General features: G+C 39.6%; 1 protein-coding gene and 1 long non-coding RNA gene across 2 annotated transcripts in view; one reads left to right on the forward strand and one right to left on the reverse strand.

Moving 5' to 3' along the window:
- The window catches only part of LOC127507570 (uncharacterized), a 35,942-nt gene extending 24,437 nt beyond the window's left edge, over positions 1 to 11,505 (forward strand). Inside the window, exons 2-3 of the long non-coding RNA XR_007928386.1 lie at positions 9,691 to 9,816; positions 9,972 to 11,505. This is a non-coding gene — a long non-coding RNA (uncharacterized LOC127507570). The remainder of the gene's footprint in view (positions 1 to 9,690; positions 9,817 to 9,971) is intronic.
- A 120-nt stretch (positions 11,506 to 11,625) lies between these two features.
- The window catches only part of grin2ca (glutamate receptor, ionotropic, N-methyl D-aspartate 2Ca), a 71,934-nt gene continuing 63,946 nt past the window's right edge, over positions 11,626 to 19,613 (reverse strand). Inside the window, exons 10-14 of the mRNA XM_051884687.1 lie at positions 18,729 to 18,958; positions 15,292 to 15,452; positions 15,005 to 15,192; positions 14,695 to 14,927; positions 11,626 to 13,851 (exon numbers count right to left, since the gene is read on the reverse strand). Coding sequence (XP_051740647.1) covers positions 12,262 to 13,851; positions 14,695 to 14,927; positions 15,005 to 15,192; positions 15,292 to 15,452; positions 18,729 to 18,958 — 2,402 coding nt within the window. The 3' untranslated portion in view covers positions 11,626 to 12,261. The remainder of the gene's footprint in view (positions 13,852 to 14,694; positions 14,928 to 15,004; positions 15,193 to 15,291; positions 15,453 to 18,728; positions 18,959 to 19,613) is intronic.

Consider the following 19,613-nt stretch of genomic DNA (forward strand, 5'->3'; position numbering starts at 1 on the left):
GTGATGGAAAAAATATATCAGATCTGAGAAAAAATGATATGTCAGTGTATATTTGCGTTGGTGAGTGAACAAAGTTTCTCAGGGGAAAACAAAACTTTTGTGAGAGAACGCAAAAGTTTTGAAATATATTTTCATATTTTTTTCCACCACCATATCCCTTTAGGGGCTCCGTACTTTTGTGTTCTCTTGCAAATGTTTTGTGTTCCCCCAGTAAACTTTGCATTTGCTCACAAAATGTTTGTGTTCTCAAGAGACACTTTGCGTTCACTTGCAAAACTTCTGAGTTCTTTGTGAGCGTACTCAAAGTTTATTTGTATATTTTTTCCTTCTATCTCATATTTTTCTATCACCATGTACCTTTAGAGGTTCCAAAGTGCGGCAGGTGCCACTGCAGGTATTTGTTTTCTGTATTTTTTTTTTTTTTTTATTAAATTCGTTATACTTGAATAATATAAAGGTTGTAAATTAAGCAAAAAATTAACAGCTCTAGTTGGGTAATTAATGTATGAGCATTTAAACAATCTGTCCTAATTTTCCCTCTGCTGTAATAATTAGTTGGAGACATAAAGCATGAAACATGTATGAATGGCGGGGTGTTACTAATCACTGACTTCTTAAATGTTTCGTACACAGTCGATGGTCGTAAGGCATTTGTTAGCAATTAGGGGAATCCTTAAATAATAAGTGAACCATACCAGAAACTGAGTGAAGATCAGAAGTAGAATCAGAGCAGAGTAGACCAATCACAACGGGGCACGTTCAAGCTCAAACCGGTGCGCAACGTTTTGCTACGGTTTCCGGGTTGAACGACATGTTTCCTGGAAACGGTGTGCAATGGGGTCTCAGATGCATTTTCTCATTTGGTGGGTGTGTCAAAATGTCAGCCCAATCAGCAGCAACATGTATATAAACCACGTGGTATTAAAGAGACAGCTCGCACAATGGCTCCAAGTAAAGTCGTTTACAAATGTGTCCGCTGCAGCTCGGTATACGCAACAATTGAAGATATTAGAAGACATATTTGTCGTAAGAGTTTTATAGTAAAAATAAAGCATATCAACATGATGATGTAGTTGTTTATATTTTTTCTCTTTTATTCTGGACGGCAAGGGCAGTGACTGTAACATCGAGCGTATTTTGCAGTGTTAAACATGTATTCATACCGATTCATCAGGCTCCGAAAATTCTTCACAAAGAACACAAAGAATGGCGTTCTCAGCTGCCATAGTTGCAACTCTTGCATCATCAGAACGGGGTGTTCAACGCACCACTGTTTTTTGCAATGTTTTGTCGAGGCTGAATGCAGCCCAGACTGGGTCCTCTGACCAATCAGAGCAGAGTGGACCAATCACAACAGACTGGGTCATCTGACCAATCAGAGCAGAGTAGGATCACAGAAAGGAGGAGTTTAGAGAGACTGAAACTCCGAACAAACCGTTTTCTGACTGCAATGTATATTATGAGAAATGTATTTTTAATTTGGATGCATGTAAACCTATTGTAGGAGACCTCCAAAACAAAATTAGGAACCTTTAAAATAGCATAATAGGGGCACTTTAATGACATCATCCTCCAAGAAGTGACATAATTTTCCATTTTTTAAAAAGTAAAAAAAAAATAAAAAAATAAAAAAAAAGTACTGCATAACATGTATAACCCTAATGAAAGTTTTTTGTAAACCCTAATGAAAGTTTTACAAAACAAAGGTTAATGAAAATGTCATGACATGGAATGAAAAATTAATCAGGAAACGGAAGATAACATTCTTCTAAGTGGCGACCTTGAAACACTCTTTCTTAATGAGAGATCTTGGTAATGATCACACCAGGGGCGTGTGTGTCAATTGGAAAAAAAAAAAAGGGAACAGAAAGCTGAAGGGAGGAGGATTTGTGTCATTGGTTCTCCTCAGCCCACCCCAGTCCATCAGTAGATACACATGTCCACCCACATGTATGTATGTACGTATCCACGGTCTGCCATGCTCAAGAGATTAAACCCAATGGCCCGAAGCAGCTGGACGTCCGCCTGGCGTTAGGCTCCATCACATGACCTGAAACAGTTGGTGGCCTCTGTGTTAGGCATCAGTGCCACATAAGGACATTAGGGTTTCCTGTAACACTCAGCTAATGGTTTCCAGGAACCCACCCTACGATGCTTTCAGCTCAGAGAGCGTGGACTTCAGAGATGATAACAGCGGGCAGTAATTAGATTTCATGCTTATGCTATGCAAATGGAGATCAATCAATGCTGACATCAGCAGGAATCTTCAGAAGAAGCTCCATATAGACATTAGTCAGAGTAGACGCCATGTTTAATTTGTCATGAATGAAAACTAGGCTGTGAGGGATAAAACTACAGTCTTGTTGAATATTGTCATACTGTTGTGTATCTCATTGTCATCATTGAAACCATTTAAAAAACATGAGTTTTAACAATTTGATGAGATCTTTTTAGGACCTCAAAACATTACAACTATTTTGTTCACGTCAAATTAGCTTGTCCAAAAATCGGTACATTGATGCACCACATTTGAATATCTGCACAATATATGCACAAATTACTAAGATTTCAGGCATAATTTTATGGTGCTTTTATGGCACTTCTTGTGCTTTTTCAACAGCCCCAGCTTTTATTGATGCGCACTGTAAAACCCGATAAGTTACGGTAACTTAAACCATTTGAGGAAACCGATTGCCATAAACCATATAAGTTTTAAAACCAATAAGTATGAGTACTGTAAACTCATATACATTGAGTTAAATTCACTTATATTTTAGTGTTGGTTTAGTCAATTATTAGAGTAAACTCAACTTAAAGATTTTAAGGTTATTTTATTTATTTAGTTTGAATTCAGGTAACAAATCTAACTAAGTCTTAACAACTATATCGTTACTTAAATGGTTTGAGTACATAAGTTACATAAGACTAAGACTTATGTCTCCCTATGTTAATCTTGTGTAAAAACACACAAAATAACACATTAAAGGGTTAGTTCACCCAAAAATAAAAATTCTGTCACTCACCCTCATGTCGTTCCACACCCGTAAGACCTTTAAGACGTTCATCTTCTGAACACAAATTAAGATATTTTTGATAAAATCCGATGGCTCAGTGAGGCCTCCATTGATAACGTCTTTTGTTGTTTTATTAACATTAATGACAGACAAATATTTAATTAGGCTATTGTCATTTTAAGACCGAATCCATGGATGTAATACTGACACATATCCTGTTTTCACCCACCTGTTTACGTCCACTTAAGCCATAACCGACTGTATTTACGTAAAATACTCCACATGATGGACATTTTGACAACTATTTGTACATTTGATATCAGACGCTGTCTGAGATAACTGGGATCGCGCAAAAGAAAGAGAGGGTTGTCATCATTCATTTTGAAGTATTTCCACACCCCTGAGGCTGACATTGTTTCTGCTGCTGCCGCCGGTGTCTCTGTGCGCGGAAAATTCTGTCAGTTACGTCACTTGAGGTATTGGTCTTTGGTATCGGGGGTATTTTTACGAGTACAAGTACAAGTACAAGTATATGAGCTTGGTATCGGCCCGATACTGATACTAGTAATCTAGTAATACTAGTAATACTGAGCCATAGGATTTTATCAAAAATATCTTAATTTGTGTTCTGCAGATGAACAAAGGTCTTACAGGTGTGGAACGTCTTGATGGTGAAGTAATTAATGACCGAGTTTTCATTTTTGGGTGAACTAACCCTTTAATTGCAACATTTATTTTCCTTATACAGTCTGGCGCAAAGCATGCTGGGAATTAGAAATCTGCTGCAACTCAATCATATTAAATTCAGCTTAATACAATCAAATTTTGAGTTCACGCAACTTTTTCTATTAAGTACAATGAACGTTCATTATTATTTGAGTGAAACAAACTCATTTCATTTAATTAATTTCACTGTTTGGTTTGTGTCATCATTCAACTAACCATCTCCTTTTATGTCCCACAGAAGAAATAAAGTCATACAGAGTTGGAATGACATGAAGATGAATGATGACAGAATTCTCTTCTTTTTTTTTTTTTTTTGAGTGAACTGTTCCTTTAAATAATGTCTACTCTGACTGTGGCCTATAAATGTACCCTCTGTGGTCCATAAGTAGCTCTACCCTCATAGAGGTGTAGTGGTGATGCTCTGGCTAAAGGTCTGGGCTGAAGTTCAAACCCTGGAAGACATGATATAAATTAGTACCAGTGTGTTGCCAAGAAATGTTCATGCTCTATTTGCATGAGAAATGAAGAGGACATATTTGGATATATTAGAAACACTCCTTTGCAACTCACTGTCTCCAATGACGTCTCTGATTTATTGTGAATTAGGGCAGTCAGCTTATTTAATAATGTAATCAATATAATTACATGATATGCCAAATAATTAATCTTAATTAATCTCATATAAATATTTGCTGAGAAAACCTCCAAAATAAATATAATTCAAAGACATGACAGTTTGCACCCTGACTGCAGAATTCATAAGAACATGCTTTTCATTTAGGGCATTTTCTGCTGAGGTGATACTTTTTATTTATTTATTTATTTTTTGTTGTTGTTAGTTTTAGTTTGAGATGTGGATTTTTTTTAGTCGAACCTCCTCAGTTGGCTGAACATCTGCCATTTATTTTTGTCTATTTAATGCATTTTTTGTACTATATAAATAAATACGTTGAATGTATTAAATTGGCAGCCGTATTGTGATTATATGTGTACACAAGTTTTTTTTTCCATTAGCATACAGTTCTAATCTTTGTTTTCTTCACTTTGTGTTTGTCTGCTGGACTTGTCCTCTTTCTCTCTCAAGCCTCAAGCCATTTCTCTCTCTTTCCTCACACACTCCTCCTCTACTGATAGGATTCTGAGAGCTATTCTCAAGGTGACTCTTAACATCTGGGAAAATTTATGGAGTGTGAGGTAATTTATTCAGGGCGAGGATGTGCGAGGAATGCTGCTTCATAGCTGCTCTCTGTATGAAGAATGTCAATTATTGTGTGTGCGCGTGTAGCTATTGGCATAAAGAAGTATCATGAAATTAACATGTGATGAGATGACAGAAGATCACTAGGGTGTCTCTCAAATTCAATACATCAGAATGAGTGCTTCAAAATGCTGCGTGGGTTAATTGGTGGAACTGTTGGTAACTGACAGTGTGCCACTTCATTGGAGCGCAGAAATGCCAGTTTGCCCAGACACAGAAGCAAAGCTCTGTCCCCAAAGCAATATAAATCTAATCAATGGATGTTATGACTCACTCTGGTATAAATTGAACACTGTGATAATGGCCTTCATTGAAAAAGAGGGACAGATCCATTAGAAGTGCTGTTTTGATTCCGATTCCAGATTTTTTAATTCAATTTTAAGTTGATTCCAAGAGTCATTTCCAGTGAGTTAATTAATCTTAAGTAAACAGTGCAATTTAAAGTATTTTACGCTATTATGATTGATAGTGTGTCAAGATATCGTTTGCTGTTGTCCTTTAAATTATTTCATTTTAGTATTTTAAATTAGCGCGGTTATGGTGTTTTGTTTCTGTGATTTTGAATGAATTTGTCAGTGTATGATTGAAAGAATCACTCATAATACTCAAAAAGATGCTCACTAGTCGCCACCTACTGGCATAATGATGTAACTCTTTGAAAGAGTCACAAAATTATTCATTAGCCACTTTTCCAACCGAAATTACCTGGAACAATTTGTCCCAGGAACTTTTTTCCCAGGAAAAAATGTGCTGTAATTTCGAGATCGTCGTCACTGCAAAACACAAGATCCAGAGGGCGAGGCTGGATCCAGATCCAACTCCTCCCATTTTACATATCCCTAATCCTACCCGTCTCCGCCCCCTGGATCTCGTGTGTTCTGCAGTGAGGGGCTACTGGAAATTTCCGCCGAATTTCGTCCTCCACATATAATCTTAATAAAGCCTGAACCTCGTTTTCGGTCCATCGGTCATCATTTTTAAACTCCAATGTTGATTCGAATAGTGCGTGGAGTCAATCAATCAAAATGCTGCGTGAACTCAACCAGTCAGCATGTTCAGTGCCCAAGTCCCACCCTTGAAAGTTCCAGAACTTTGAAAAAGTACTACCTCGTGAGCAGGGACTTTCTGATGGGGAAATTTTTACCCAGAACTTCATTTAGACATTCATTAAGACCCTAGTTCCTGTGGTCGAAACACACCGAGTACCTCCCCAAAGAACTAGTTCCTGGGGAAAGTTCCTGTGGTGGAAATGCGGCTATTGTGTGAATCAGAACAAGTTGTTTTGGTGAACTGAATGAAAAGATTTGAGTCAATGGTATGAAACCAGTTCCTTTGTAAGGCTGTAGGACGTGTAGTTAGGAAATTGAGGAAATAAACAATCCCACCTTCAGAATCGACTCATTATTCTCAATGCCTTGGAATCAGAGAATTCAATGGCCAAAGGTGGGAGTCACTTAAATGGTTAGTTCACCCAAAAATGAAATTTCTGTCATTATTTATTACTCACCCTCATGTCATAACAAACCCGTCCTTCGTTCATCTTCAGAACACAAATGAAGATCTTTTAAATGAAATCTGAGAGTTTTCTGTCCCTCCTTTGATTTTGTTTTGTGAATGGTGATTAATATTTTGTAAATAAAGCGGTCAATTATGAAATAAAATTGCACAAACAAAGCAATCGAGTCGCTTCAGAAAACTGAGGTTAAACCACTGGAGTCCCATGGGTTACTTTAATTATGTCTTTACTACCTTTCTGGAGCTTGAAAGTGGTAGTTGCATAGGCTGTCAATGGAGGGACAGGAAGCTCTCAGATTTCATTTAAAAGATCTTCATTTGTCATCTGAAGATGAACAAAAGTCTTATGGGTTTGGAACAACATGAGGGTAATTAAAGACAGAATTTTCATTTTCAATTAACCCTTTAAGTGATTATTTTTGGGATCGACTCCCTGGGTTCAGAATACAACATTCTAGCAACCTGCTAAATGACAGAGGCAGTGTAAAATAATTAATCAAAAATATTTGCCAACGAAGGATTAGTTTTGTTAAGGATAAAGAAGACGATGATATTTGATAGACGATAATAATTTTTGAGAACTCCTGCATAAGCTGAAACTAAAAAAAAAAGAAAAGAAAAAAAAAATGGAAGCCCTGACTTGCTTTGCTAGGGGGTTAACTGAATTACATGAATGCATTCTATACATAGGCCATACGAGATTAAATACATAAAAAAACAAACGTACACTGTAAAAAAGTATTGTTGGTTTAACTTAAAAAAGTAAGCTACCTGGCTGCCTTAAAAATTTGAGTTCATTGAAATTAAAATGTTGAGTTAATACAATGAAAGCGATTGGATTACTCAACAGAAACTAAAGATATGTAATCTGAACCACATTATCTAAGTTGATTTGAGAAAAGAAAAAATGTTGTGACGACAAATCATGAAAATAATTTTTTACAGTGTAGCATAATATTACAACATCTGAGGAAAAATAACGCAAAAAACATACGAGGCTGGTGTGCTTAAGTCACGTTGTTAAGCTCTTGTCATAACAACGTGCTAAAACATGGACAATGAATAACTAAAGCATGAAGAATTTATAACAAGTTACATTTTTAATGTTTAAATTAATATATAAAATGTTTAAATATTTTGCACTCTAAAATGATATTTCATTGACTGAATTAAAATGAAAATGGTGTAAAAAATGAACATTGCTCAGAACTGGCATTGTGACTTGCATGTAGGCCAAGCATCATTCAGATTTTCTCCAGAAAAATTACGACTCTAGTTATCATGCTGTAAGCTATTTGATCCATTATCTGAGCAGCTCATCTCTAACCACCCATGAGAGTCCATTTGAGTGACCAGCAGAGAGGGACCTCCCGATGGGAGCCAGACCCATCTGCACTCCCATAAAATAATGGATGATGAAGATCAGATGCCATCATGGTCCGCAATCTGCTGCTGCCCTGCTCATGCATTCACACCGGCTTATACTGCCCATGTGCCTCCTAACTCATGGTGCACACTGATGAGCTCCCCAAGATGTCATGGCATCTGCCCACAAAATCGAGGCTCATGCCAATGCACACGGAAAGGGCAGTGCTTATAGTTTGCAGCCGGGGTCTGTTAGAACCTGGGTGGACGCCAACCAGATTGTTGATGAGATCTTTGCTATCTGCATTAATGTGATAAAGTGTCTGGCTCATATCTGCTTGTGTTTTGTAGACAGTATTGATGTTTTTGTTTTTGTTTTAAATCTTAAATTCAATAGCTTATATTATATTAGTAAAATAGAAAAAAACACGCAAAAAAAAAAAGCTAAAGAGACAGTCACGACTCACCAGAGTTTGGTTCAGAAACATCAAAGACTATAGACGGTTCACTCCTATTAGTTATGAATGGGAGAAACTGCAACGCGCAATATGGCAGAATATGTTGCACCTTCTAAGTAAAAGAGCAAATCGCTGATTGATCAAGTCATTGCGCCACTGCAGCTGCTGTTAGAAGCTCCGGTTCCCATAGAAATCTGAGACTCGAGCTTATGACTGCACATGCGCATTGGCTCGTCTAGCCTGAAAAATAAGCTTTTTAACGCCATTTGAGCGTAAGAAACAACATTTATGGGACAGTTCATGTCAGATTTTTGCTGATTCGAAATATGTTATTTAATTGTGAGTTCACCAAGCAGTTTTTGAGATTTCAGGATTCCCCCATTCAAATAGATAGGACTTGGTCTTGGATGCCCGAAATAGCCGCCCGGAGGCGTTGCAAATATGGCCGCCGAGTGAACAGACTTTCCTTGAAAGGGACTTTGGAAATACAACAAACAGCAACAGAAATTTGCAGTGATAATGCAGTCAAGTAATTTTCAATGAAAGTTTCTGATTTTTTTTAACCTGTAATCCCTGGGTGTTTTTATTATTTATTTATTTATTGCAGTCATCCACTCTTACAATTGCAAACTCTCCATTTATTTCACTATACAACAGAATTCATTGATCACAGCGTTAATGACATTGTATGATCTGCCATATCAACAATCCCGCCTTTCTTATTAGATACAGTTAAATAAGACCTCTTGAAACCATTATTCATCTCAGTGCAGTTATGAAAAATGATAGCTCATATAGGCTTAAAAATTGATTGCCTGAAGAACTGATCTGTCATCAAGCTTTGATAAATCTTAGCTGTGAATGGCTTTCAGTATGATGTTTTTGTTTCCTTCAAAAGTCATCGTTGAAACCTTATCCTTCTGCTCTTCAGCCACACCCATTTCCCCCTGAAACCCCGCCCATCTGAGGTGCTGCAAAGGACCTGATGAAATAGATCCATCCATCACGTCCTAGTTATCATTGTATATTTCTCTCTCACTCATGTACATTCATGAGCCTCAAAGTCATCTAACTAGTTTCTGCCAATGTCCGATTATTCATGTTGCAGCTCATACAAACACCATCATAGATCAGAGTGTGGAGATGAGAGGATAAGCCTCAGATTGTTTCTCCGAGCTTTTGAGATGAGACAATAAATCTTGTGATTGGGAAGTTGGCGGATAAAGTTGTTCTGATAACAATGACCGGGAAAATGAATTGCACACATTCACAGACCAAATCTCCCTTAATGAAAAGCTTCTTCTGTCAGCAGCTTTGAATGACACCGTTACATGTGCTTTCTCTCTCTCTCTAGTCTCCACCATCCCACCCCACCCCTGGTACTGCTGAAAGGAGAGTTCAAGGTTTCATTCTTCATTCAAGAGCTTGATCCTCGTGGTCACTTTTCCATCTTGTTCCATCTCAAGGGTACTAAATGAAGGTGGGTGGGTGCTATAGGTCGATATCGTGTCCCTGCTGATTGGCTCACTGCCCAGATGCACATCATCCTAAGTTGGTGTGATTAAACATACTATTCCCCAGGGTCAATCAGCCCATTCGTCTAACCGTTATTATACTGCCCTTTGCACTTTATAGGCGGAGCACTGGAGCCCTTCCAGTCCTCCTGGGGCCCTCAGGAAGGGCTAAGACCACAACGGTGCTCAACAGGAAAGATTGATGTTAGCAACCCACGTCACATCTTAAAGACATAGGAAGGTGAGAGGGATTAAACTGTTCTCGGAGAGCATGCAACTGCCACGCTGAGTCAGCATTTGACCTACTCGCCATGCATCGACTTCACCACAGGCTGCTGCAAAACAGGAGGTCAGCAAATAAAAGACAGCTGTTTAATATCATACTGTGTTCGTGTATGCCTTTTTAATGCAGTCCATGCATTCCCTGAACTGATATACAGCAGAACTGTAGATGTAATGGTTTTTCCATTTGGCAAGTATGAATAGTAATGCATTTGCCACGATGTAGAGCGAATCAAGAGTGAAATTGTATTCATGAAACATTCTTTCTCCTAGGTCATATATAATCTTGGCATACATTTATGTGGCTATATATGCATGGAACATTTTGTAGACACTGGTTGTCTAGACTTTATATTCTCAAGAACTTTAGGTGAGCAAGACGATTAAGTAAAAGTGTCTATAATCTTGTTCACCAGCTACTGGATTAACAGTTAAAGGTGCAATAGGTGATTCTCTACGGAAACATTTTTTGTTATACTGGTTGAAAGTCTCCTCGTATCCTGATAGCAATCGCTATGTTAAAACAGTCTAAATGTGTTTTATAAATATATATCATCTGTGGAAGGCGTAGGACCATAAAATGTTCATCCAATCTTTATATTCAGTCTGAATGAAATAATACGATGTCCTACCTGCCTGTCAACGTATGTTTTTACATACCCTCATGCACCCAATTTGCGCAGACATCATACGTCATCAGCACGTTTCATGCTATGCAGAATTTATGTAGACAAACGTCAGTCACGGAGCACCACAAACAAAAAGCAGCCACCTTTAACAGTTCCTCCAAAACAACGAACTTATGCTGCGTTCACGCCATAACTACTGTGATTAAGAGATTGCAACCCGTGACATTCTAACCGGAGCTGTTCGGTCAGACTCGGAATTATGCGTTTCCATGTCAACAGTATCAACACCGAAATGAATCTGCAGCAGTCAGGTACCAGCTCTCTAAGTTGTTTACGTTCATTATTATTGTAAAGTTGTGTGCTTTGAGACATGAGGTAGTTTAACGTCGTCTCTTTGCCGAGAGCAGCTGTGTGTGTGTGTTTTGGAGGAGGCGTGGCTTTGGACGGCGATTTGCTGGGATCTAATGCTTTCAATGCTAGCAGGCTAACGTTAGCATTTCGCAGATCACCTACTGCACCTTTAGTTACAGTACGAAATGCATGGGATTTCATAAAGTTGTACATTTTGAAACTAGTTCTTATTTTAAAGGGTTCATTCTTTGGGAAGATCTGTAAAAGCATGCCACACACTTCAGCACAGGGGGCATTATTCTTTCTTTGTTCTTCTAGAAATAATTTTCAAATTTCCAAAACAAATCCTCATTACTTCACAGTGAACAGGACAGCACCTTACGTTGGTAACACAAGGCCTTTTGGGAGGATGTCTCTGCAAGAAGGTGTCTAATGACTTGAACGTGCAACTGTTTGATGAATTGTTTCCACTCTACTTTGGTTTTTCTTTTGCAAAAGACACAAAGACAATAGTCCTTTTCAATTGGCCCTCAGGCCATCCCATCATTTATTAAACAGTGAAATAGCTGTGGAACTACAGAAGGCAAATCAATTCTTCACCATTCTTAAAATCAGATCTGAATTACATCAGTGGAGTGACAAAATTTGACAATGAATGGCTTTCTCAAACACCTGGGTTTAGAAAATTCTTGGAAGACATTTTTGTGTGGCTATGTTATAAAATTCTCCATTGATTCTCCGGATTTAAAATGGCTAAATGCCCTGACAAATAAAAACCAGATTTTCAATTCAAACCCTTTTGGTTTTAAAGCTGCCTTAAAACATGCTACATCCAATTGTTTGCAGAGAATGAGTGTAATTGGTGTAATGGCATTTTAAAAACAGTTTAAATAACAATCAATAGAGTATAGATTAAGAACAGTTCATTATTATTTTATCTCTTATTTTTTAAAGTATACTGAAAGAAGTCTCCACAGTAATCACTTGTACATTCCCCCGTCCCATCCCTGCTGTCTTAGGGTTTTATTGCACTGAGATTACCACCTCTAGTCCACTATTAGCTTTTTTGCTTGACTTCATTTAGCAGTTCCCAGCATTTTACCCTCACTGTTTGGGGGATACTGTCTCTGGAGAGCTCTTAAAAGGTCTTCAAACCTCTGACTCCAGACTAGATACCCTACCCCAGGGCCGTGGGGCATAGGGACTGTGTACGTTCCGTGCCACTAGAACCTGCCTGCGGTCCCTGCGTACGGAAGAGAACGGCACAGTGTGCAACGACTCTTCGTTTGAGCGCCCAGCCCCCTCGTAGCTTCCAATAGCAGTGTTCTGGTACAATACAGGTCTGCTGCCTAACCGGGGCACCAAGGCGGCATTATCCGGGCAATGGTTGACACATGGAAACAGGTGGCACATGTCTTTGGAATTCTCATGAAAGTGAGTGGATCCCTGTGGTAGAGGACACCGGTACACCGGCAGGTCTGTGTAAGAGTTCAGGTACGTTGAGTAATGTCCATGCACTAATGTGGAAGAGGAGCGCCGCAGGGCCGCTGTATTCTGTAGAATCGCCTCCCGGTACGAAGGAAGGCGGATGGACTTTGAGTACTTGAGCTTGTGCTGCTTGTACGGAAAGGAGCCCATGTGGGCTGGGTCCAGATAGGCTGGCTCCACAGCCATGTTGTAGCGAAGGTTGTTACCAGCACTGCCATACATCTTCGAAGGCTTGGGATTGGTCACGACCACTCGAGGGAACAGATCAGGCATGTTTATGCAACTGGTAGAAGATGCAGAGGTGGAGGGCTTCTCATCCAGCTGCCGGATCCTGTCACCACCCCACGTGGCCCTGAGAAAAGAGGCGCGACGGTTCATTTTATCTTTCCCCAGAAGAGGAACGTCATCCATCTCCGGTTCTAGATACAACTTGGTGCAGGAGTTGCAGCTAGAGCTGGGTCTCTGGAAGTGGCTTCTCATGCAGGGTGTGGTATGGGAATGGTTTTCCACAAGGTGGTTGCTTTTAAGCTCAGCCAGACAGGACTGGGGAACATCATAGTCGCCCCTCCGTCGAGTTTCTGGAGATGTTGCTACGTAGCTGTGGGACCTCTTTTTGCGACCCAGACCAGCCATGTATTGTGAATGGCTTCCTGAAGGTTCTTGGTGTTCCACAAAGATGTCTGGTACCTGAAAGTCACGGTAAGAGACGTAGCGAGAGGTAGGGTGGTGACAGGACTGGTCGACGTACACGTGGGGTTTAGGGGCTGTAGGAGGAGGTGGGTCTCTGATGGCAATATGGGGACTACTGAGGCTAGATATGGGCAGTGTTCTTTCGTAGATATGATGGTGGCTGGTGCGTGCGGGAAGAGTGTAGCGCAGTGAGGTAGGCCGTGTTCCCACATGAGGCTTCTCCAGCAAGTGCTGAGTGGTGCTGTCCACGTTTTGAGGGTATGGTGAGTGGTTGTCCGTAACGCTGGCGATGCAGGGCAGGCGACTATGGCTGAAGTCCGTTCCTATGAGGCAGGTAGGAAGACTAGGTCTGGCTGACTCTGGATCACGTCGACTCCAGTTCTCTATGGTCTTTGTGGCATTGTCCAGGGAGTTTTCAACTCTTGCAGATGAGACAATGTCCTTAGCAGTTTGGAGCATCTTCAGCATGTTGGCCTGAGTGTAACTGGTGGTGACATCCGGGTTCTGCATGCTCCCTTTACGGTCCGTGTCTTCCACACCATTGAAGCAGCTGTAGATTCCCTTCAGGGAAGAAATAAGGACAATTGAGACTGGCATTTTGGAGTGCATTCACCTAAACAGTCCTTTGTGTCATAGCAAACATAATTGTTACTGTTTTCACCTCATAATAAAATCTATCTTCTTAAAAGCTATCTATTGTGTATTGTCTTAAAACACTGAAAAAAAGTACAGTCCTAATGAATGGCAAAGGTCTGACAAAATGAAGTTGCCTTAATTTTGCTGCAATGACCTAGATGAATTAAAGTCATAAATTACTCACTTTTACCATATCAAAATTCTATTAGCTGATTTTACATGTGGTAATTACCTTAAGAACTGTTAGTGACTGATAAGATTCTCTGTTTATCAGTATTATAGTTATCTCTGAAAGCGGCTGTAATTAGCCAACGGAAAAGTAGCTGCCTATGCATTTGTAATATTCCACCTTTAAATGAGGTCTTCAAGTTTGTTAAGCTTAGGAATGTGCTTAAAAATGGCTTTGGAAGCTATGCCATAACCCTAAGACCCTCATTTAATTTTAACAGCTTTTTCCTTGACTTTTGGTGCTCATTCACAGCCTGGAGTTCCCCTGAAAATCAATTTCACCACAAGAATGTTTCTATAGTCTCTGTTAAGGTACGTTTAACCTTTCTTTGTGCAATTCTCAGTTTAACTATGTTCTTGACACAGGCGCCAATTTATCTTTCTGCTGGTGGGTGCCCACACTCCATACCCCCCCCCAAAGGTAAAAAATAGAAAAACTAAAATGCTAATGATTGCAAATTCCTAATTTTGAATTAGTTACTTTGCATTATGCACCATATAGTAGACTAGATTCATTAGAATTGATCACATAAAATTTACCCTGCTAATAGCCAGCAAGAAGTCCAAACGCTCAGACTTGTGGACAGAATGCCGTAGCTTCCAGTACAGTAGATGTTCCCATGCAAAGACCAGCAGACTGAGACCCATAGCCACTAGAAGCATGTAAAACACTCCGGCCATGTTGTCAATGTCGAGCTTAGAGCTCATCACCTCTTTCTTCTCGTTACGACAGATACCAGTGAGCCACACTGTCTGCAGCTTCTGAGTGTCACCTGCGATAATACATAATACATTTCGGTCAGACTTTTGAAGCAGAGCTCCTCTGGCTAATGTAAATTTCTGAGGTTACCGTCAGCAAGGAACTGGAGAAGAGCGAGGTCTATGGGGCGCTTCCAGCGAGATTCTTTCTGAAGGGCGATGCCGTAGCCTGTCGTAGCAAAAACCTTCCCGCTACCGATGGTCACCAATTTACACCCTTCGTCTTTACCCGCCATGTAGTTAAGCACAGCTGCATCATATATGAAGGCATCCAGCTTCCTGTTAGTAGTAAAGAAATGATGCACGTTAGCTGAAAAGATAATACACTGGGGGCGGATTTGTTTTAGAGATTCAGGTGACAAATTACAGTAAACGCACCCAGTTTTGAGGCTGTTGAGAGCATCCTCCACACCTTTTTGATTGTACTTAACCATGTGGGAATGCATTTCGGGATAATTGCTCCTTATGTTTCGTTCTGTGCTGCCATTGGGCACAGTCCCAAACCGGAATGGAGGATATTGGTCTTGCGGTTTCTGGAACTGAAAGTTAGCATTTCAACAAGTTAGTATGTTTAAATTGAACTTTAAGAACAAAGTATAGTCCAAGTGGTAAAAATACATCCCTGGATGAGTTATTTGGTTAAGGATTAGTGCATTTTAATAGATTCCAGCACCGCTAGATATGCCAGTAATAACTTTTGGCTGGGAAAGCTATGCTGCTAGAAAGTGTGATTGATTTTTCTTTAAGCTGGATTTTTGCATGGGAATTTATTCTAGGTTCAGCCTTCGTCTTCACCCTCATCCAAGGATTCCCACGATTCTGTATCTGCAAATGCCACATTAAATACAATCCAAATCCAAGTGAGAATATGACAGAAATTAATCCTCAGGAAGAAAGCTGAAAAAAATGGCTGCAGTGATAACACTCGGACCAAAGCCACTGGGTCTCAACCCCCAAGTGCTTCTCAGTCAATTAATTCTCATGCTCTGTTCAAATTCTAACATTTGAACCTCAGACTGTCCTCACAAAGATGAGGAATTATCTCAGCTGCCTGACCAAACATCCGAGGAATTCCAATATTACTTTTCCCTTGCTAAATTTCTCCTCATTTAGTTTTTACGTGATTCCGGCCATGTTCATTAAGTGCCGTTAATGTAATATCAAAGAAATGTAATATAGCCACTAAGACAGCACTTCAGAACTCAAGGCATGAATAATTGTGCTGTAATGTAGGTAACCTTGCTATTGTCAATGAAGGAGAACAGTCTCTAAGGAACAGGCGGATGTGATTGTATTCCGGCTGAGAGCATGTGACAGACTCCAGTGCCAGCGAATGCGTCATTTTAAGTGTGTTTGCTGTCATCTAAGGATAGACAGAATAAGTGTTGTCTTTCATCTGTCCCATGGCCCTGACCACATCAAAAGTTTACTGCTAACTAAGAAAAAAATAGCGTAGAGCAGAAATTTCTTTTAGGGATTTATGTATCTACACTTGTTTTGACATAACTGTTGTGCATTAAAGGGTTATTTCACCCAAAATTGAAAAAAAAAATTAATCAGTTACTCTCATGTCGTTCCAAACTTTCGTTCATCTTTGAAACACAAATGAAGATAAACTATATTGCCAAAAGTATTGGGACACCCCTCCAAATCATTGAATTCAGGTGTTCCAATCACTTCCATGGCCACAGGTGTATAAAATCAAGCACCTAGGCATGCAGACTGCTTCTACAAACATTTGTGAAAGAATGGGTCACTCTCAGGAGCTCAGCGAATTCAAGCGTGGTACCGTGATAGGTTGCCACCTGTGCAATAAGTCCATTCGTGAAATTTCCTCACTACTAAATATTCCATGGTCAACTGTTAGTGGTATCATAACAAAGTGGAAGCAGTTGGGAACAACAGCAAGTCAGCCACGAAGTGGTAGGCCACGTAAAATCACAGAGCAGGGTCAGCACATGCTGAGGCGCACAGTGCGCAGAAGTCGCCAACCTTCTGCAGAGTCAATAGCTACAGACCTCCAAATTTCGTGTGGCCTTCAGATTAGCTCAAGAACAGTGTGTAGAGAGCTTCATGGAATGGATTTCCATGGCCGAGCAGCTGCATCCAAGCCTTACATCACCAAGCGCAATGCAGGGCGTCTGATGCAGTGGTGTAAAGCACGCCGCCACTGGACTCTAGAGCAATGGAGACGTGTGCTCTGGAGTGACGAATCACGCTTCTCTGTCTGGCAATCCGATGGACGAGTCTGGGTTTGGCGGTTGTCAGGAAAACGGTACTTGCCTGACTGCATTGTGCCAAGTGTAAAGTTTGGTGGAGGGGGGATTATGGTGTGGGGTTGTTTTTCAGGGATTGGGCTAAGTCCTGAACCCGATAGAACACCTTTGGGATGAATTAGAGGGGAGACTGCGAGCCAGGCCTTCTCGCCAACATCACTGCCTGACCTTACAAATGCGCTTCTAGAAGAATGGTTAAAAATTCCCATAAACACACTCCTAAACCTTGTGGAAAGCCTTCCCAAAAGAGTTGAAGCTGTTATAGCTGCAAAGGGTGGGCCAACTCCATATTAAACACTACGGATTAAGAATGGGATGTCATTTAAGCTCATGTGCATGTTAAGGCAGGCGTCCCAAAACGTTTGGCAGTATAGTGTATTTTAAATGAAATCTGAGAGATTACGGACCCTCCACTGACAGTCTACGTACTGTAACTACCACTTTGTTGCTTCAAAAATTCATAAAGAGATCGTAAAACTAATCCATATGAATTGAGCGATTTAGCCCAAATTTTCTGAAGAGACACAATCGCTTTATATGATGATATTGAATTTATGCTTATATTCACATATAAACTTTGCAATGCTCACTCTCTAATCAGCTATGCTCACTCTCTCCCTTTCTCTTATTCTAATAAAAGTATTATTTTAATATAATAATATAAAATGATAAATTATTAGTATTATTAAAATAAGTCAACAATATAAATAAATAACAAGTATATAAATAAAAAATGTTGCTGCAAATACAACCATACTAAACTGCAGCTATCAAAGTTTGCGCAGTTTGAAAGCAACAGCCTGATCTGTGCGTGAAATTCTTGCCCTCTGGCTATTTTGCCCTACAGGCATTTCATTCTTTATGTGATGCCTCCCAGGCACACTCCTGAATCTGAATTTATACCAAAACATCTTGCTGTCAGTGTCTAAATCCCTGGTAGTCAACTCCTGTGGCTCTTTAATGACAGTGTTGTGGCTCTTTGTCTTCAAAATTGCTCTTTAACTGTTTCCATCTGAAGCTTGTCAGTTCTAACAGCTTTCAGTATCATTGAAAATCACTTCACCTTGATGTGTCCCTACACAACCAATTAGAACACAGTTATTTAGCTAGCATAACTAGTGAACTAGGTAGCTTCAGCAAAACTTAATTAAAATGCAATTACATACATTTCAAAATCCTTACAACTCAACAGAATCCTTGATTATTTTAACCAGCCATCAGTACTGCTGAACACAGTAACCAGTTCACAGTACGCGATTAGCAACACCAGCATATATATATACTTTCACCTCTGCATTACTTTGTCATGTTGCCAGCATTTAAAATAGTTTTAATGTTTCAAATTGTCCATATACGTCTTATTAAAATAACATAAATTAATGATTAGTACTCTAATCACATTATTTCATAATGAAAGGGTACATATCCCTATATATTATCAGCGCAAATCCCTCTTTTAGTTCCACAGAGTGACGACTTTAATTAAAACTCATGCTCTAGAATGGCCTTTTTGCTAAGAGAGATGCTGGCAGCTCTTACCTTCTTGTCACTCAGTCCAGAAACAGTGTCAATGTACTGCTCCTGGATCATGAAGGCTGCCAGGTTGGCCGTGTAGCTGGCCAGGAAGATCACGGCAAAGAAAGCCCACACCAGCACCATGATCTTACTGGTGGTGCCTTTGGGGTTTTCAATGGGCACTGAGTTGTTGAAGACGATCCCCCACAGCAGCCAGACTGACTTCCCGATGGTGAATGTCGGCCCACCTGGATCTGAGATACACAATATTAAAGCTTCTTCAGGGTTTTTGCCATCATTCTTGCTTGTATGCTGGGTTCAATTTAGAAATATTTTCTAAAGTTTTTATTTATATAAAGTGAAAATATCAGTATTTTCTTTGCACAAGTGTAAATAGTTGTTAGATGCTAGTGGCAGATGCTATTTGCACCTCGGTGTATTGTAGTACATTATGCAATAACAACACATTCAGTTTATATGATTATTTTTATTAAAATCGTAAATTAATGCCGCTTTATTTGGAAATTACTTGTTTCTGTCCCTAAAGCTCTTCCCTACACCTACCCGATAAACACTTTATTCCCACTATTAGGCACTTTATTTCCACTTTTCAAACATTTTCTTCATTTTTATTTAAAATAAATGATTTTCCGAGCTGATATATGATGGAAAAAGTAGGGATGAACAATATATCGGAAAATATAAATAGAAAATTTGGCCGATATATTAAAGCCGATAGATAATGAATTATTTCCTTCAGCTGAGACACTTCAGATGCGCACTGTTCACCATTATGGTTTTGAATTGCTTGAAATATGATTGGAGTTACTTCAAAAAGGAAAAGTGAAGTGAAACGTGCAGCGCAAGTCATAAAGGCTACATAAAATTATAATGAAAACATTATAATTG

This window comes from Ctenopharyngodon idella, chromosome 3 (assembly GCF_019924925.1).
Source record: "Ctenopharyngodon idella isolate HZGC_01 chromosome 3, HZGC01, whole genome shotgun sequence".
NCBI lineage: Eukaryota > Metazoa > Chordata > Actinopteri > Cypriniformes > Xenocyprididae > Ctenopharyngodon > Ctenopharyngodon idella.